General features: G+C 42.3%; 1 protein-coding gene across 2 annotated transcripts in view; it reads right to left on the reverse strand.

Moving 5' to 3' along the window:
- The window catches only part of LOC120061617 (inositol 1,4,5-trisphosphate receptor type 1), a 155,467-nt gene that overhangs the window by 46,782 nt on the left and 87,097 nt on the right, over nt 1–21,588 (reverse strand). For both annotated transcript variants that reach the window (XM_039011529.1, XM_039011523.1), the window contains 5 exons: nt 21,159–21,284; nt 16,195–16,323; nt 15,111–15,231; nt 12,900–13,084; nt 11,941–12,089 (listed from right to left, as the gene is read on the reverse strand). In XM_039011529.1, the coding sequence (XP_038867457.1) occupies nt 11,941–12,089; nt 12,900–13,084; nt 15,111–15,231; nt 16,195–16,323; nt 21,159–21,284 (710 nt within the window). The remainder of the gene's footprint in view (nt 1–11,940; nt 12,090–12,899; nt 13,085–15,110; nt 15,232–16,194; nt 16,324–21,158; nt 21,285–21,588) is intronic.

A 21,588-nucleotide genomic window follows, 5' to 3' on the forward strand; every position in this document is an offset into this window, starting at 1 on the left:
GTTCACAAGGATTGACTGGATGGGTGGGTTTGGGGCTCACTGTAAGGTGGGGTGGTGGGTGTTGTACACACATTTTCATTTAAGTCATTTAACCAGAGCGACTTAGTCAGTGCATTCAACTACGTTTTTTATTGGAAAACAATCACATATTAGTCATTGCAAGTAAACACTTCATTTTGTTTCTTTTCAGATGAAGTCTGTCAAGTGGAAATAGAAATTCACGCAGACACATAACTTAAGATAAAAAACAGCTTCACGTTTCCCATGACCAATAATCTTATCCACAAATGTTCTCTTTTTGAAGGCCTTGGCCACACCCAACTATACTGAACAAAAATAGAAAATGCAACATGTAAAGTGCTGGTCCTACGTTTCATGAGCTGAAATCAATTTGACACTAGAAGGTACACTAGACGGTGTTGGTACTGTCAGAATGAGGGCGTCTGTAGTTCCACTGGTGTTGCCGCTGTGTGTCTGGGTTCAGGGAGAGACCGACACACAGACCACCACCCAACCTGACATCTGGACTAAACTGGAAGACCTCAGAGACACTGTGCACAACCTGTGGGTCATCGTGTTGAAGCAGGGAGAGCAGCTGAGCAACACAGACTGAACTATCCTTCTACAAGAGCCAGTTGGTTGATCTGAAAGTGGAGCTGACATCACCAAGTACCAGACGGAGGGGATCAGGAAGGAGAATGACGGTACAGTCACAAAGACCCTATTAATTTAATAATGACTAGTTCTCATATGTAATGCCATGGGTACAGTAATGTGAAAACTTTGCATAATCTTTTTACTTTATCCACCACAGCAACCATATTGGGCCCGATTCAGACTTAGGAAATGTGAGCCTTTCCTACACACTTCTCAGTAGTTGGAATTCAGACTTACCTTAGTGCCTTCGGAAAGTATTCAGATCCCTTGACATTTTCCACATTGTTACAGACTTATGCTAAAATTGAATCAATAGTCCCCCCCCCCCTCATCAAGCTAAACCCCATAATGACAAAGCAAAAACTTAAATATTTTTTTTTCTTCTTTTTTTTTCACCTTTATTTAACCAGGTAGGCTAGTTGAGAACAAGTTCTCATTTGCAACTGCGACCTGGCCAAGATAAAGCATAACAGTGTGAACAGACAACAACACAGAGTTACACATGGAGTAAACAATAAACAAGTCAATAACATGGTAGAAAAAAAGAGAATCTATATACAATGTGTGCAAAAGGCATGAGGAGGTAGGCAATAAATCGAATAATTACAATTTAGCAGATTAACACTGGAGTGATAAAACATCAGATGATCATGTGCAAGTAGAGATACTGGTGTGCAAAAGAGCAGAAAAGTAAATAAATAAAAGCGGTATGGGGGGTGAGGTAGGTAAATTGGGTGGGCTATATACCGATGGACTATGTACAGCTGCAGCGATCGGTTAGCTGCTCGGATAGCAGATGTTTAAAGTTGTTGAGGGAGATAAAAGTCTCCAACTTCAGAGATTTTTGCAATTCGTTCCAGTCGCAGGCAGCAGAGAACTGGAAGGAAAGGGGTCCAAATGAGGTTTTGGCTTTAGGGATGATCAGTGAGATACACCTGCTGGAGCGTGTGCTACGGGTGGGTGTAGCCATCGTGACCAGTGAACTGAGATAAGGCGGCACTTTACCTAGCATAGCCTTGCAGATGACCTGGAGCCAGTGGGTCTGACGACGAACATGTAGCGAGGGCCAGCCGACTAGGGCATACAGGTCGCAGTGGTGGGTCGTATAAGGTGCTTTAGTAACAAAACGGATGGCACTGTGATAAACTGCATCCAGTTTGCTGAGTAGAGTATTGGAAGCTATTTTGTAGATGACATCGCCGAAGTCGAGGATCGGTAGGATAGTCAGTTTTACTAGGGTAAGTTTGGCGGCGTGAGTGAAGGAGGCTTTGTTGCGAAATAGAAAGCCGACTCTAGATTTGATTTTGGATTGGAGATGTTTAATATGAGTCTGGAAGGAGAGTTTGCAGTCTAGCCAGACACCTAGGTACTTATAGATGTCCACATATTCTAGGTCGGAACCGTCCAGGGTGGTGATGCTAGTCGGGCGTGCGGGTGCAGGCAGCGACCGGTTGAAAAGCATGCATTTGGTTTTACTAGCGTTTAAGAGCAGTTGGAGGCCACGGAAGGAGTGTTGTATGGCATTGAAGCTCGTTTGGAGGTTAGATAGCACAGTGTCCAAGGAAGGGCCAGAAGTACAGTAATCCCTCGTTTATCGCGGGGGTTACGTTCCGAAAATGACCCGCGATAAGTGAAATCCGCGAAATAGAAAACTTTTTTTTTTTTTTACAATTAGCAACTATTACATGTATACAAATACAGTGACTCACGTGTAGGCCGTTTCACTGCTCTTCAGACTGGGCCGCTGCATCCTGACTGCGCTCTGCAGTGTTCTCTTCTTCTGAAGCCCGCGGTGCAGGTGTGTTTGTTCGGGAGAAGAACATAGTGATAGGCAGCTGTTGTCGCACTTTTTTCTTCTTTGCAAAAAGATCCTTGTACACCGACATGCCACCATCGATTACGTTGGAGAACTGTAATGAACGGCTCATCAAAGGGTCCCATTCCTCAGCTACTCGCTTAAGTTCAGTGGCCATTCGCACCATGGTTGCTAAGCGACCAAGCGTTAGTCCTTCCTCCTCATCTCTCGTGTCCTCTTCTCCCTCTTCTCTTTCATCGTCGCTTTGTGGCTTTGTCATTTCTGCCAGCTCTGCATCGGTCAGCGGCTGTGCGTCTCCATCAATCCGCCGTTTGGGCCCATCCGCAGGTGCTTTTGTCGGTCCAGGCCGTTTCGTCGACATTATGGGTTTAGGAGATGTTCGAAATTACAAGATAATTTGGCCAACTTAATGTAAATTTGCCAAGCTGTTTTATGTACGTACACATAACTGCACGAGACGACAAAATGATAGCACAATTCGTAGCATGTTTTGATACAAGAAGCGGGAGTGAGTTTTTAGCGAATCAGAATGCAGAGCACAATGCACCAAAAAAAAAAAAAAAATGCATTATGAAAATCCGCGAAATAGCGAATCCGCGATAAGTGAACCGCGAAGTGGCGAGGGATCACTGTATACATAATGGTGTCGTCTGCGTAGAGGTGGATCAGGGAATCGCCCGCAGCAAGAGCAACATCATTGATATATACAGAGAAAAGAGTCGGCCCGAGAATTGAACCCTGTGGTACCCCCATAGAGACTGCCAGAGGACCGGACAACATGCCCTCCGATTTTACACACTGAACTCTGTCTGCAAAGTAGTTGGTGAACCAGGCAAGGCAGTCATTAGAAAAACCGAGGCTACTGAGTCTGCCGATAAGAATATGGTGATTGACAGAGTCGAAAGCCTTGGCCAGGTCGATGAAGACGGCTGCACAGTACTGTCTTTTATAGATGGCGGTTATGATATCGTTTAGTACCTTGAGCGTGGCTGAGGTGCACCCGTGACCGGCTCGGAAACCGGATTGCACAGCGGAGAAGGTACGGTGGGATTCGAGATGGTCAGTGATCTGTTTGTTGACTTGGCTTTCGAAGACCTTAGTTAGGCAGGGCAGGATGGATATAGGTCTGTAACAGTTTGGGTCCAGGGTGTCTCCCCCTTTGAAGAGGGGGATGACCGCGGCAGCTTTCCAATCCTTGGGTATTTCAGATGATACGAAGGAGAGGTTGAACAGGCTGGTAATCGGGGGTGCGACAATGGCGGCGGACAGTTTCAGAAATAGGGGGTCCAGATTGTCAAGCCCAGCTGATTTGTATGGGTCCAGGTTTTCCAGCTCTTTCAGAACATCTGCTATCTGGATTTGGGTAAAGGAGAAGCTGGGGAGGCTTGGGCGAGTAGCAGCGGGGGGGCGGGGCTGTTTGCCAAGGTTGGAGTCGCCAGGAGGAAGGCATGGCCAGCCGTTGAGAAATGCTTGTTGAAGTTTTTGATTATCACGGATTTATCGGTGGTGACCGTGTTACCTAGCCTCAGTGCAGTGGGCAGCTGGGAGGAGGTGCTCTTGTTCTCCATGGACTTTACAGTATCCCAGAACTTTTTGGAGTTAGAGCTACAGGATGCAAATTTCTGCTTGAAAAAGCTGGCCTTTGCTTTCCTGACTGACTGCGTGTATTGGTTCCTGACTTCCCTGAACAGTTGCATATCGCGGGGGCTCTTCGATGCTATTGCAGTTCGCCACAGGATGTTTTTGTGCTGGTCGAGGGCAGTCAGGTCTGGAGTGAACCAAGGGCTATATCTGTTCTTAGTTCTGCATTTTTTGAACGGAGCATGCTTGTCTAATATGGTGAGGAAGTAACTTTTAAAGAATGACCAGGCATCCTCAACTGACGGGATGAGGTCAATATCCTTCCAGGGTACCCGGGCCAGGTCGATTAGAAAGGCCTGCTCGCAGAAGTGTTTTAGGGAGCGTTTGACAGTGATGAGGGGTGGTCGTTTGACCGCGGACCCGTAGCGGATACAGGCAATGAGGCAGTGATCGCTGAGATCTTGATTGAAGACAGCAGAGGTGTATTTGGAGGGCAAGTTGGTCAGGATAATGTCTATTAGGGTGCACATGTTTACGGATTTAGGGTTGTACCTGGTGGGTTCCTTGATGATTTGTGTGAGATTGAGGGCATCTAGCTTAGATTGTAGGACTGCCGGGGTGTTAAGCATATCCCAGTTTAGGTCACCTAACAGAACAAACTCTGAAGCTAGATGGGGAGCGATCAATTCACAGATGGTGTCCAGGGCACAGCTGGGAGCTGAGGGGGGTCGGTAGCAGGCGGCAACAGTGAGAGACTTATTTCTGGAGAGATTAATTTTTAAAATTAGAAGTTCGAACTGTTTGGGTATAGACCTGGAAAGTATGACAGAACTTTGCAGGCTATCTCTGCAGTAGATTGCAACTCCTCCCCCTTTGGCAGTTCTATCTTGACGGAAAGTGTTATAGTTGGGTATGGAAATCTCCGAATTTTTGGTGGCCTTCCTAAGCCAGGATTGAAGAATGATGGAGGCCAATGTGTTCTTGAGGACCTTCAATGCTGCAGAAATGTTTTGGTAACCTTCCCCAGATCTGTGCTTCAACACAATCCTGTCTCGGAGCTCTACGGACAATTCCTTCGACCTCATGGTTTGGTTTTTGCTCTGAAATACACTGTCAACTATGGGACCATATACAGACAGGTGCGTGCCTTTCCAAATCATGTCCAATCAGTTGAATTTACCACATGTGGACTCTAATCAAGTTGTAGAAACATCTAAAGGATGATCAATGGAAAGAGGATGCACCTGAGCTCAATTTCAAGGCAAATAGCAAAGGGTCTGAATACTTGTGGAAATAAGGTATCTGTTTTTTACATTTAATAAATGTGCAAACATTTCTAAAAACCTGTTTTCGCTTTGTCATATATGGGATATTGAGTGGAGATTTTGTTTTACTTAATCCATTTTAGGACAAGGCTGTAACGTAACAAAATGTGGAAAAAATCAAGGGGTCTGAATACTTTCCAAAGGCACTGTATGTAGGTGCGTAACAAGCATTTCAGCCATGGTTCCCTTGCGCGCATTGAATAGAATTTATTTAACCGCTGAAAATCCTCCCACTTGCTGGCCAACAGATTATCTGCTGGAGTTTTCATTCAATTGCGTTTTCAGTACTTTTATCCAATTTAATTAGAATTTTCTCGACAGACTTACTATAATATATGAAGAGAACAGTTCAGAATATTAGGGACCAAGAAAGAAAGCCATGTAAATACATACATATTGGTCTCATTTTAAGCACCAATTGGTAGATACAAAAATAGTCTGATCTTGTATATTATTTAGGGCTCATAAAGTATTTATGAACAATACAAATTAAAAGTTTAGAAAGCCTTTACACATGAAATATATTGGTTTGATTCATCCTAAAAGTTACAATATTCAATTCATGAAATATTGGAAGGTGAGAATAATGTACAATAGGGGTTGAACAGTAGTCCTATAAACCTACCATAATAATCCTCACTAATCATAGAACTTTGATGACAGCGGTCCATTCGTCATGAAGCGTGGCCCAGGCTCCAGGTTTAAACTGCTATGTATGGTCTGTGTTCCATAATGATTCAAATAGGCTACATGTCCCAACTTGTAATACGTTAGCCTAATATGAGCCACTATTGCTAGCGATCCTCAGGAACAACCACACACACGTGACAGGTAAACAAGTAGCGAGTCTACTGTTATTTTTCACTGTCTTTTTACTGTTGTTTTTATTTCTGTACTTCCCTATTGTTCACCTAATACCTTTAAAAAATATATAAATTGCACTGTTGGTTAGAGCCTGTAAGTAAAGCATTTCACTGTAAGGCCTACACCTGTTGTATTTGGCGCACGTGACAAATAAACTTCGATTTGATTTAAACAAAAAATATAAAGAAACTAACACTAAAGTCAGTGACAGTTATACATGTATGTGGGTATAACTGACGGTGGCTACCTATAGTGGCAAATATTTAACACGATACAAATTGTAGAAAACACAGTGAAAAGTCCGGGCATATAATTAAAAATCTAGAAATCATAAATCAACTTGGTAGGTTTGGCGCTATAACTGTCATTTGCGCATAGCTACAGAAGCCTATAGCTTGGGTATCCAAATTGCATCCCGTTATTAAATCAAGCTTTATTTATACAGCACATTTCAGACATGAATGCAACACAATGTGCTTCACAGGAAAAAAACAAATACAAAAAATGAAAATAAAAACAAATATTTACTACACAACAAACATGAGGATAAAAAACAAAAGAATAACAATTTAAAACTGAAAGACTAAAAAAAGCATCCTAAGGAAAAGTGAAGCTAAAAAGGTGTGTTTTAAGATCCCTTTAAATATGTCCACAGCTTCGGCCCCCCACAGGTTTTCTGGCAGGGTAGTCCAGAGGCAAGGGGCATAGTAACTAAAAAAAGAGGCCTCTCCATGCCTCTTGGTCCTAGACTTTGGGATAGTTAAAAGGCCAGTGCCAGAGGACGTGAGGGACCTCTTGGGTACATAACTTAAAAGGATGTCTGATATGTATTGGGGTGCACAATCATGGATTAATTTGAAAACCAATAGAAGAATCGTAGGCAGCCAGTGCAGAGACTTTAAAACCGGTGTAATGTGCGCTCTCCGTCTGGTCTTGGTCAGTACCCGTGCTGCAGCATTCTGTATGTTTTGCAATTGACCAATGGCTTTCTTGGGTAGACCAAACAGGAGAGCATTACAGTAGTCAAGCCTGATTGTAATAAAAGCATGGATGAGTCTCTCTGTATCAGCCTAAGAGAGTAAGAGATAAACACCTCTCTGGGAAGAGGAAGGGCGTGGTTGTATGCTTCATGATTAACGACTCATGGTGTAATCATAACAGAGAGGAACTCAAGTCCTTCTGCTCACCTGATCTAGAATTCCTTACAATCAAATGCTGGCCAAATTACCTCCCAAAATAATTCTTGTCAGTTATCGTCACAGCTGGGTACATGTGTACATGGCTGAATATAAACAGTTAGTTTATAGTTAGTCCCGCTGCAAGGCAATCAAAAAAAAAAAATGCCGGTACAGGGACAAAGTGGAGTAACAATTCAACGGCTCAGACACGAGATGTGGCAGGGTCTATTGAAGAGGTGACTCCGGGATCCTGACCTTCGAGGCAGAATTCCTCTATCCAGTGTGTGTTCTTTTGCCCATCTTAATCTTTTCTTTTCGTTGGCCAGTCTGAGATATGGCTTTTTCTTTGCAACTCTACCTAGAAGCCCAGCATCCCGGAGTCGCCTCTTCACTGTTGACGTTGAGACTGGTGTTTTGCGGGTACTATTTAATGAAGCTGCCAGTTGAGGACTTGTGAGGCATCTGTTTCTCAAACTAGACACTCTAATGTAATTGTCCTCTTGCTCAGTTGTGCACCGGGGCCTCCCACTCCTCTTTCTATTCTGGTTAGGGCCAGTTTGCGCTGTTCTGTGAAGGGAGTAGTACACAGCCTTGTACGAGATCTTCAGTTTCTTGGCAATTTCTCGCATGGAATAGCCTTAATTTCTCAGAACAAGAATAAACTGATGAGTTTCAGAAGAAAGTTATTTGTTTCTGGCCATTTTGAGCCTGTAATCGAACCCACAAATAATGACGCCCCAGATACTCAACGAGTCTAAAGAATGCCAGTTTTTTGCTTATTTAATCAGCACAACAGTTTTCAGCTGTGCTAACATAATTGCAAAAGGGTTTTATAATGATCAATTAGCCTTTTAAAATTATAAACTTGGATTAGCGTGCAATTGGAACACAGGAGTAATGGTTGCTGTCCCTCCAGGACTGATTCCAAGAACACAGGATGAGATGTTACTATCCTTTGTGCAAGCACTTCCAAGAGTTCATGAACAGTGAGCCTGGTGAAATTTGGGGAGTGCATCGTCAGGAACCTTTGGTTCCTAGGGTGTTTCGGCCTTTCACACTATACACCCTCCCCAAAGGCGGCCAGCGACAGGGTGATCAATCCTACGCTTGCGTCCCATTCCCAATTAGTCATAGGAGTTGCCTTGTTGTTGATAGCCAACATCCCATGGGACTATGCATGGCAGGGGCGTCCTCCTCCCTGAGTCAAGCATTGTTGACCGCATACCTCCTGGCCCTCTCACTTCGGGGCCCAGCTGGGGTCTTTCCTCTTCATCCAGAGCCATTGACTGCTGCCTTCTGCCGCCTCTGATTCAGCTTTGATTGCCGAACGCTGGCTCTGGCCCTTAATTCCCAGGTCTCTAAGCAGTCTGGTTGTAGATGATGCCACAAAACCTCTGCTGCCCACCTCCACTGGACACCTACACCACCCGATGTCACAGGAAGGCCATAAAGATCATCAAGGACAACAACCACCCGAGCCACTGCCTGTTCACCCCGCTATCATCCAGAAGGCGAGGTCAGTACAGGTGCATCAAAGCAGGGACCGAGAGACTGAAAAACAGCTTCTATCAAGGCCATCAGACTGTTAAACAGCCACCACTAACATCGAGTGGCTGCTGCCAACATACTGACTCAACTCCAGCTCACTTTAATAATGGAATTGATGGAAATTGATCAAAAATGTATCACTAGCCACTTTAAACAGTGCCACTTAATATAATGTATATGTACAGTGGGGAGAACAAGTATTTGATACACTGCTGATTTTGCAGGTTTTCCTACTTACAAAGCATGTAGTCTGTAATTTTTATCATAGGTACACTTCAACTGTGAGAGACGGAATCCAAAACAAAAATCCAGAAAATCACATTGAATGATTTTTAAGTAATTAATTTGCATTTTATTTTATTTATTTTATTTAAAGGCACAGTCAACGTACACGGAACCCAAACCAGCTGCGCGCGTGCGCCATCGTGCACTATCGTGCATAAATGTATTTTTCCCCCCCACACCAAACGCGATCACGACACGCAGGTTAAAATATCAAAACAAACTCTGAACCAATGACATTAATTTGGGGACAGGTCGAAAAGCATTAAACATGTATGGCAATTTAGCTAGTTAGCTTGCACTTGCTAGCTAACTTTAATTTGTACTATTTAGCTAGCTTGCTGTTGCTAGCTAATTTGTCCTGGGATATAAACATTGAGTTGTTATTTTACCTGAAATGCACAAGGACCTCTACTCCGACAATTAATCCACACATAAAACGGCCAACAGAATCGTTTCTAGTCATCTCTTCTCCATCCAGGCTTTTTCATCTTAGAACTTATATGGTGATCGCATCTAAACTTTCATTGTATTACCACGACAACCGGCAACAAAGTTCGTCTTTCAATCACCCACGTGGGTATAACCAATGAGGAGACGGCACGTGGGTACCTGCTTCTATAAACCAATGAGGAGATGGGAGAGGCAGGACTTTCAGCGCGATCTGCGTCAGAAATAGGAATGACTTCAATTTTAGCCCGCAGACGCTCGTTGGCGCGAGCGAGCAGTGTGGGTGCAATAATTGAATAACATGGATTTCTAAATTTATTTTGCGACGCTCGCGCACGCGACGTGTCCGGTCTGGTCAGCATGTTAGTGTATGTAAACTTCTGACCCACTGGAATTGTGATACAGTGAATTATAAGTGAAATAATCTGTCTGTAAACAATTGTTGAAAAGATTACTTGTGTCATGCACAAAGTAGATGTCCTAACCGACTTGCCAAAACTATAGTTTGTTAACAAGAAATTTGAGGAGTGGTTGAAAAACAAGTTTTAATGACTCCAACCTAAGTGTATGTAAACTTCCGACTTCAACTGTATTAGAGCTCTTGCAGCATGAACTGCCATTTTGTCCACCCAATCAAGGATCAGAGAATAAATCTAGAACTGAAAGCTTACGATACAGCTAGCTAGCACTGCAGATCATACAATGTGGTGAGTAGTTGACTCAGAGAGAGAAAGACAACAGTTGAACAGTTTTCAACAAATACATTTCTTCAAAATTGAAGGAGAAGCAAGAGAGAAAGGGAGAGGGAGAGAGATGGAGCTATATTTTGTAGTATTTTATTTTTCACTAGCTAGTTTAGCCTCCTCAAAACACCCGGCTCAAACAGAGAAGGATGCTATGTTAGCTAGCTGGCTATGGCTATCCAACACGAGAACCCTTCCAAGTCAAGGAAGCTTTTGGTTTTAATAGTTTATTGCCACCGGGGCCCGCCGGTGTAACTGCTAAACTGCTTGCTGACTGTACACTGTACTGTAATTGTAGCGGGTTTACTAATGCGTTACTTCTATTCTATGTTGACTATGATGTTCGATAATATGGTAACAACAAAGTAGGCTATGTGTAGCAGTTAGCAGTTATGACATGAAGGTTTGGCTTAGAAATGTTTTTCACCTGGTCACAGACAGCTGATGTGTTGTGCACTGAAGTCCACATTTCCACATTCGACATTTGAAGCTGCACAAAAAACAATAAGTCGTGGCTAATATAGCAGACAGCTATATATTTTATTACTTTACTAGTGTATCATGTTGGCTAGCGTAAAGTTAAATCAATGAGCCTCCACACAGTCAGTCAGTGTGGGAACGTGATCATTGCACCCAAGATTGAGCTACAAATGGCTAGGCGGTTGGTAGCCTAAATCCTGCCTGATGTTCCTAAAACAAGGTTGGGCGATTGTGTACAAGCCTACATCCTACATCGCCGATTGCACCCCATAGCGATCCTCAATAGTCGATCACTATTGGGGGGGGGGGGTGTCTTTCTCATGGCTACTCATGTATTTCCATAGAAATATAACATTTATTTGGAAAGTAATAAATATATAGATATTTTTAAAAGCATTCATGATTTGCTTAAATGTAATATACTAACTATTATTCTTGTTAGAAATATGAAATGGTATTACATTTGGTGAAGAGCACGCATAGCACATTCATCTCCTGCACATCTATCATTCCAGTGTTTAATTGCTATATTGTAATTACTTCGCCACCATGGCCTATTTATTGCCTTACCTCCCTTATCTTACCTCATTTGCACACACTGTATACAGACCTTTTCTACTGTATTATTGACTGTATGTTTGTTTATTCCATGTGTAACTCTGTGTTGTTGTATGTGTCGAACTGCTTTGCTTTATCTTGGCCAGGTCGCAATTGTAAATGAGAACTTGTTCTCAACTAGCCTACCTGGTTAAATATAGGTGACAAAAAGCACATAATGACTTGTTTAGGACTCGAAACTCAAAGTTAAAGACTTGAGACTTGACCGTCTTCACTTTAGACTTGACTCGGACTTGCCTGTCTTGACTTGGGACATGTCTTGGGACTTGAGTGCTAAGACTTGAGACTTACTTGTGACTTGTAAAACAATGACTTGGTCCCACCTCTGCTACATACTATCCCATACACTGTATACGTTGTTTAGCGTGGGGTGGGATTGTTAGTGTGAACACACGTACTTGCAGATGAAGCCGCCACTCTCACACTTCCTGCGGGAGTCAGTGTTCTCAGGGAAGAGTAGCTCGGGCCGATGCAGTACATCCACTAGGACAGACAGCTCAGCCTGGACCAACGGACGCAGGCGGTCTTCTAGAGCTGACACTATGTCCTGCAGAGACAAAGGGACAGGGAGGGAAAGGGGGGAGAAAGAAAGAGGGGCAGAGAAAAAGGGAGCGAGTTAAAGGGATAGTGCGAGATTTTGGTAATTAATGATAAAGACAGTTGTGCTAAGCTCACGAGGCATTTATAAGTTATATTATTCAAGAATCAATGAGTAAATATAAAGAATTTAAATGACAGTTACCAACTTCACAAATCCCAGACTGTAGCTTTAACTTTTTGTGCCTCAATGTGGTAAAGGGATAGTACAAGATTTTGCCAAAGAAGCCCTTTTTGTACTTACCTAGAGTCAGAAACTCATACCTTTTGTGTGTCTTTGACTGAAGTTTGAAGGAAGTTGTAGGTCGTTTAGTGAGCCATAGCTAGCAATTGTGCTAGTTCACAACTGCCCATCTGACTCTGGGTAAGTAGAGAAAGGCTTAATTGCCAAAATCTCGCACTACCTCTTTAACACACTGAGGTACAAAAAATTTAAGCTGGTCTGGGATTTGTGAAGTTGATAACTTTCATTTCAATTCTTTATTCACTCACTGATTCTTGAAGAATATAACTTATAAAGGGCTAATGAGCTTAACACAACTGTCTGTCTTTATCATAATCCAAAATATAAGGTTTTATTAATCCATTGTTCACAAACAAAAAGAATGTAAACAATGTATAGCTTCAAAATTGTTAAAACTATCGCTTGGATGTCATGGTCTGTCAGTCCTTGCACGTGTAGAGCAATATCTATGAATTTAGGAGGGATTACATTTCCCTAGCCTCGTTCCTCAGACAGACTCACTAACAGTGTACCCACCTGCAGTCTCTCGATGATGTTCCTGTAGTCTCGGGAGGTGGTCAGTACTGAGTCTCTGCGTGCAGCGTTACGGGCAGACATTCTCCAGGACATGGCTGTCTTCTGAACGATGTTGTTGGACTTCACAAACAGGTTGTTCACCTGGCTGTCCAGATCCACTGGGATGGCTATGGCTCGCCCTTTAGCTATCACATTCAGTACCAGTCAAAAGTTTGGACACGCCTACTCATTCAAGGGTTTTTCTTTATTTTTACTATTTTCTACATTGTAGAATAATAGTGAGGACATCAAAACGATGAAATAACACACATGGAACCATGTAGTAACCAAAAAAGTGTAAAACAAATCAAAATATATTTTATAAATATATATTTGAGATTCTTCAAAGTAGCCAACCTTTGCACACTCTGGCATTCTCTCAACCAGCTTCATGAGGTAGTCACCTGGAATGCATTTCAATTAACAGGTGTGTGTTGTGTTGTGTTGACATAGGAAGGTATCAGTTGTGTTGTGACAACATAGGGGAGGTATACAGAAGATAGCCCTATTTGGCAAAAGACCAAGTCCATATTATGGCAAGAACAGCTCAAATAAGCTAAGGGAAACGAAAGTCCATCATTACTTTAAGACATGAAGGTCAGTTAATACGGAACATTTCAAGAACCTTGAAAGTTTCTTCCAAGTGCAGTCGCAAAAACCCATCAAGCGCTATGATGAAACGGGCTCTCATGAGGACCGCCACAGGAAAGGAAGACCCAGAGTTACCTCTGCTGCAGAGGATACGTTCATTAGAGTTAACTGCACCTCAGATTGCAGCCCAAATAAATGCTTCACAGAATTCAAGTAACAGACACATCAACATCAAATGCTCAGAGGAGACTGCGTGAATCAGGCGTTCAATAAACCACTATTAAAGGACACCAATAAGAAGAAGAGACTTGCTTGTGCCAAGAAACATGAGCAAAGGACATTAGACAGGTGGAACTCTGTCCTTTGTCTGATAATCTAAATGTGAGATTTTTGGTTCCAACCGCCGTGTCTTTGTGAGATGCAGAGTAGTTGAACGGATGATCTCCGCATGTGTGGTTCCCACCGTGAAGCATGGAGAAGGTGTGATGGTGCTTTGCTGGTAACACTGTCGATTATGTATTTAGAATTCAAAGCATACTTAACCAGCATGGCTACCACAGCATTCTGCAGCGATACGCCATCCCATCTGGTTTGCGCTTAGTGGGACAATCATTTGTTTTTCAACAGGACAATGACCCAACACACCTCCAGGATGTGTAAGGGCTATTTGTCCAAGAAGGAGAGTGATGGAGTGCTGCATCAGATGATCTGGCCTCCACAATCACCCGACCTCAACCCAATTCGTAGCAGGCAGCCTAGTGGTTAGAGCATTGGGCCAGTAACCGAAAGGTTGCTGGATCGAATCCCCGAGCTAACAAGGGGAAAAAAATCTGTCGTTCTGCCCCTGAGCAAGGCAGTTAACCTACTGTTCCCCGGGCACTGAAGATGTGGATTTCGATTTAAGGCAGACCCCCGCACCTCTGATTCAGAGGGTTAAGTTGGGTTAAATGCGGAATACACATTTCAGTTGAAGGCATTCAGTTGTACAACTGACTAGGTATCCCACTTTCCCTTTACAATTGGGATGAGTTGGACCGCAGAGTGAAGGAAAAGCAGCCAACAAGTGCTCAGCATATGTGGGAACTCCTTCAAGATTGTTGGAAAAGCATTCCAGGTGAAACTGGTTGAGAGAATGCCAAGAGTGTGCAAAGCTGTCATCAAGGCAAATGGTGGCTACTTTAAAATATATTTTGATTTTTTAACACTTTTTGGTGTCATTTCATAGTTTTGATGTCTTCAATATTATTCTACAATGAATGAGTAGGTGTGTCGAAACGTTTGACTGGCACTGTACACACAACCAAGGAAGATGTTATACAACACTCATCTCCAGAGTACATCCCAATCATAATAGCACTGCCTCATGAGGGAATTTGACTAACAAATGACCAACAAATGGCTAACATCAAGTTGGATTTCTTTGACAACCCCAATATATAAAGTGTTATACAGTTGGTCAAATCTATACATACAGTAGAGTAGTTAATAGAAGCCAGGTTATTTTGAGGGGTCTTTGTTGGAGATGTAAATCGGAGCTACAGTAGTGTTGGGGGTTAATGTAATGAATGTTGTACTTCTTACCCACGTCAGACAGCACCTTGATACAGCTCTCCACTGAGCCCTTCTGGATTGGGACCAACCAGTTACAGTGGTACACTCTGAACACTGCCTGTAACTGCTGTACAAACACTGGCTGCCTGGTCTGAGGAGGGTTAGGAGGGAGAGGAGAGGAGGGAAGAGGGGATAGGGCAGAGGGGAGTGGGGAGTGAGAGGTAGAATAATTGAGTTATAAAAAACTGATTAACTAGATTATACTATAAGGTTTATATAACCATGTTATTGTATACTTGACATGGCTGCTTCCGACTCACACTAACTATTAAGGCTCCACCATTACAAATCATACCTCCACCTAGCCCTGTGAAACAACATGGTGGCCGCAATCTGGAAATCAATCAAGGACGCAAAAAGACAGTACAAGGACAAAGTGGAATCACACTTCAATGGCCTCGACGCAAGATGCATGTGGCAAGAACTTCAAACCATTGGGGATTCTAAAAGGAAAACCAGCTGCGTGGAGAACACGATGCCTCTATCCAAGACGAGCAAAACACTTTTTATGCTCGCTTCGAGCTAATCAACACCGATCCTCCTACGAGAGCCCCTGCTACTGAACAGGACTGTGGCAAACGTGAGTAAGACCTTCAAGCATGTAAATACTCACAAGGCAGCCGACCCCTATGGTATACCCGGCCGCGTCCTCAAGAGCATGTGCATACCAGCTGGCTGGAGTGTTTGCAGATATATTCAACCTCTCCCTGTCCCAGTCTGATCTCCATGTTTCAAGATGTCCACCACTGTCCCTGTCCTAAATGCTCTCTACCAAGGTTATGACTCCCGTGTACAACAGGAAAACATCACTCAGTGACACCATGATAACAATCATTATAGACTGTGACAGGAGTAGGCTACAGCCCTCTAAGGCTAGCTCTACGGGATTATGACAAACTCCATGTTCCAAGATAGAAAGATAACATAAATGGCAAATGAGATTGTGAAAACTGAGAGGAAGGAAGGTTGTACTGGCTTTCTCCGAAAGACCTTGGTTCCTCTGACAGAACGTCCCTCTCTTTTCTGGGTAGGGATGTGGGTGGCCGTTGGTTACCTGCAGGCTGGTGCTCTGGTCGGAGAAGGGTGAGCTGAAGAAGGTGGTCACGATGCTCATGACCGTCTCGGTCACATAGCTCTCCAAGACCGTGTCGGCATGTTTGCGGTCACTCGTGTTGTTGGACACCTGCAGAGGTCACAAGGTGAACACAACTCATTCCCGTTTCACCTGCAGTTGTACTGCACTTATGACATCTATACATTCTGAATACTGTAGGAAATCCAGGCCTTTGTATAGTATAGTGAAGGACCAATGAGTTTTCAGAAGGGGCGGATTTATTACAAGTATATTATAGTTTAGTATAGGGAGGATAAACTGTATTTATGCTAATAATTATGCTATTGTGCTAAATTTCCTTAATATTTTTTATAAAAAGTTTGATTGAAACTCTGATCCATTCTCATCAGTCATTCAGACGTATAATTCTTGCCTGGTTATTTCTACTTAGAAAAGTCTTGGATGGGCCACCTAACATGCTGACCACGCCACCCGTGTGAAGCACTTTGCGTGTGAAGCGTTGCAAAATAAATTTACACAATCATTTCATCCAAACTGCTTGCGCGCGTCAACGAGCATCTGCGTAGGCAGGCGCTAAAATAGAACTTGGTTCTATTTTTTACGCTTGACGTTAGAGATCGATCGATTAATCGGAATGGCCGATTAATTAGGGCCGATTTCAAGTTTTCATAACAATCGGTAATCGGTATTTTTGGACACCGATTTGCCATTTTTAATTTTTTATTTTTTTTACAACTGTATTTAACTAGGCAAGTTAGTTAAGAACACATTCTTATTTTCAATGACGGCCTAGGAACGGTGGGTTAACTGCCTTGTTCAGGGGCAGAATGACAGATTTTTACCTTGTCAGCTCGGGGATTCGTTTTTGCAACCTTCCGGTTACTAGTGCAACGCTCTAACCACCTGCCTTACATTGCACTCCACGAGGAGCCTGCGTGGCAGGCTGACTACCTGTTACGCGAGGGCAGCAAGAAGCCAAGGTAAGTTGCTAGCTAGCATTAAACTTAACCTCTTGGAAATAGGGGGCGCCATTTTCACTTCTGGATAAAATCGTGCCCAATTTAAACGGCCTCGTACTCTGTCCTAGATCATATGATATGCATATTATTATTACTATTGGATAGAAAACACTCTGAAGTTTCTAAAACTGTTTGAATTATATCTGCGAGTAAAACAGAACTCATTTGGCAGGCAAACTTCCAAACAGGAAGTGAAAATTCTGAAATGGGTCTCTGTGAAAGGCATTGCCTATTCAATTGTCTTTTATTTATGGATCTGTATGCACTTCATACGCCTTCCACTAGATGTCAACAGGCAGTAGAACGTGGAATGAAGTCTCTAGCCTTCTCTGGGACCGGATGGGAGTCGTTGGAGTGAGAGGTCAGCCATATTGGTAGTACCTGGCTACGCACTTGGGTTTGTCATATCGTTTTCTGCAATGCGTTAGGTAGACACGAAGAAATGCTCCGTCTGGGACGTTATTGGATATATTTCTGAAAAACATCCTAAAGATGGATTATCAACTGAGTTTGACCAGTTTATTCGACTATTATTATGACTTTTTGAATTTTTCGTTCATGCGTAAAATCTTCATGGACACGTGAGCAGCACCATGCTAGCCAAAGTTGCTAATTCGACAGAAGAAATGGACATTCTAAAACAAAACAACGATTTATTGTGGAACTAGGATTCCTGGCACTGCATTCTGATGAAAGATCATCAAAGGTAAGGGAATATTTATGATGTTATTTCGTATTTTTGTGGACTCTTTGGACTCCAACATGGCGGAGAATGGCTGAGCGCTGTCTCAGATTATTGCATGCTGTGCTTTGTACTAAATGTATTTTTTTTAATCTAACACAGCGGTTGCATTAAGAACCAGTGTATCTTTAATTATATATGCAACTTGTATTTTTCAGCAAAGTTTATGATGAGTTTTTCTGTTAGATTACGTGGCTGTCTAAAATTTCTCCGGACATTTTGGTGCCATTTGTGACCATGGCTGCAATGTAGAACCACGATTTATAGCTATAAATATGCAAATTTTCGAACTAAACATAAATGTATTGTATAACATGATGTCATAAGACTGTCATCTGATGAAGTTGTTCAAAGGTTAGTGATTAATTTTATCTCTATTTGTGGGTTTTGTGAAAGCTATCTTTACGGTGAAAAAATGGCATTGTGTTTTGGGCTATTGTGGTGAGCTAACATAAATATATGTTGTGTTTTCGCTGTAAAACATTTTAAAAAATCGGACATGTTGGCTGGATTCACAAGATGTTTATCTTTCATTTGCTGTATTGGACTTGTGATTTCATAAAATTATATTATATGATATCCCTGTGGCGCTAGGCTAGGCTATGCTAGTCAGCGTTTCTGATGCGGATAAGCCCGGATCCGGGAGGGGGGGGGGGGGGGGGGGGGGGTCGGTTGAGGTTTTAACTTATAAAAAAACAATCAATCTTAACATAATCACTAGTTAACCTTTCCTGCTCAGGCGTTCCGCCAGAACTCCTCCCACATTCCACTGAAAAGGCAGAGCGCGAAATTCAAAAGATATTTTTTAGAAATATTTAACTTTCACACATTAACAAGTCCAATACAGCAAATGAAAGGTACACATCTTGTGAATCCAGCCAACATGTCCGATTTTTAAAATGTTTTACAGCAAAAACAGCACGTATATTTATGTTAGCTCACCACCAAATACAAAAAAGGACAGACATTTTTCACAGCACAGGTAGCATGCACAAAGCCAACCTAACTAACCAAGAACCAACCAAACTAACCAACAAACAACTTCATCAGATGACAGTCTTATAACATGTTATTCAATAAATCGATGTTTTGTTAGAAAAATGTGCATATTTCAGGTATAAATCATAGTTTACATTGCAGCTACAATCAGAAATTGCACCGAAAGCAGCCAGAATAATTACAGACACCAACGTCAAATACCTAAATACTCATCATAAAACATTTCTGAAAAATACAGTGTACAGCAAATGAAAGACAAGCATCTTGTGAATCCAGCAAATATTTCCGATTTCTTAAGTGTTTTACAGCGAAAACACAATATAGCGTTATATTAGCTTACCACAATAGCCAGAAACACAAGCCATTTCCCAGCAGTAAAAGTTAGCGATCGTGACACACCAGCAAAAGATATATAATTTTTGACTAACCTTGATAAGGTTCATCAGATGACAGTCCTATAACATCAGGTTATACATACACTTATGTTTTGTTCGAAAATGTGCATATTTAGAGCTGAAATCAGTGGTTATACATTGTGCTAACGTAGCTACTTTTTCCCACAACGTCCGGATTTTTTTCTGACACTTTTTCTGACACACATTCTGACCAAATAGCTATTCATAAACATAACTAAAAAATACATGTTGTATAGGAAATGATAGATACACTAGTTCTTAATGCAATCGCCGTGTTAGAATTCTAAAAATAACTTCATTACCACATAAGGCTTACGTTATGTCGACCGAGTGCCCAAAACCTGGGCGCAAAACTAATAGTACACAGTTCGACAGATATATGAAATAATTTTCTCTCAGCCTCAGAATTGCAGGAAATTAGCTTTAAAATGGCAACATTTTGTCACTGTGGCCAACAGGAGGGCCTCAAATGTTCTGAACGCACCATGACCACACCCATGTTCACGCCTCCCACCACCTAAGCCCCATTTTGATCCAGAAAAAATCTTAGCTGTGTTCGAATACCCATACTAACATACTGTATACTACATACTTAATGAGTATATACTACATACTATTAGTTCATTTTAGTATAATGGAAATGGAAGAGTATCCTTTCAGTTGAGCTTACTAGCTCTTCGCCGGTCTCCCGGAAGTTGATGCTGTTGCTATGCAACCTCTTGCAAGCTAGTTAGCATAACAAATTAATAGTTAGACATTTTATGACTTCGGATGTGTTCTTAAATTCAATATGGAGTGCCAGAGTGTGCTCTTAAATTCAGAGAGTTGTCAGATTGTCCATTTGTATATTCAGAGCGTTTCGCTCTCGGAGCGGACACTGGACACTCGGGCCGAGGAGTATGGTTGATTTGAGTGATCTGACCTTACACCGGCAGTCAAGCACCCAAGCTAACGTTGGCTAGCTTGCTAGCTACTTCCAGACACAAATGAGAGTGACCAATCTGACCATTGTACTCGCCCTAGCAGAGCTGGTTAGGCAATTTCCGTGTTATCCAGAGCGTTGGTGACTAACTGTGTTGCTGGCAACAATTTAATTACGCTTTTTTGCCGACTTAACTGACACCGGCCATATTCAACCAGTGTTGATTACTCGTAAATTAATTATTTACGAAAGCACCCGAATGTCCATTGAGAACGCACAACGACTATACCATTTAGCTAACCTAAGAATGACAGGAATAATCAAATCAATAAACATTGGGTAGTTAGTTAGATAGCCTATAGTTAATATACTGGCAAGTTTGATGTATAAGTAGCCAACTAACTTTAGGTAGCTAGCTAACATACCGGTACATACTGCTGTAATGATATGCTATGTGGTTCATAAGGACAGCGTAGCTAACAAATTGTCAGCCAACATAACATGTAAGGTAACTTATTTGAAAAGTAATTACTTTATTACATTGCTCAACATTGTTAGCATTTGTCATAATTAGTATCCGCTATTGTTGGACTTCGATGGCATATTTTCCACCATTTTCTTCAAACCTGAAAACGATGTGATATCATTCCCATTTCCTGAAGAATTGCATCAAGGGCCCTAAAGTACGGAAATAGTGTCCTCTGCGTATATACTTAATATTTTGGAGAATTTAGTACAACATACTATGACCAGTAAGCATAATATATTCTCAATTCACATCACAAATAGCACAGTTAGTATGGGGAGTATTCAAACACAGCTCCTGTCTTGTATAAGTCTCTCACCCTGCAGATGTCCACCAGGAAGTTCTCAAAGAGCTTCCACATGTGGTTGCTGGTGTAGATCTCCTTCATCTCCACCTCCGTGTCCACGTAGCAGTGGTTCAGGAAGTTGATGTAGGCTATCTTCACCTGGAGAGGACAGCGTTAAGCACACTCATTACACCCTGTCCATAGCTCAAGGAGTTGATTTACAATGATGATGAATACATCCTGATGTGACTCTAGCTCAGGGCAGGGCACAGTGATTGGGGCCTGTTAGTTGACTAATCTAGGGGCCATGGTTGTTCTGAGTTTGTCCCTGTAGAGTAGGGCTCACTACTGTCTAAGACCGAAAAGATGACAGATAGTGGACAATGACTTGTCCATAAGAGTGAGACGGGAACAAGGGCAGACAGGCCATTATGGGGACGGCTAGATGATGAATGGCAGGCCT

The sequence above is a fragment of the Salvelinus namaycush genome, chromosome 2 (assembly GCF_016432855.1).
Source record: "Salvelinus namaycush isolate Seneca chromosome 2, SaNama_1.0, whole genome shotgun sequence".
NCBI classification, from domain to species: Eukaryota; Metazoa; Chordata; class Actinopteri; order Salmoniformes; family Salmonidae; genus Salvelinus; species Salvelinus namaycush.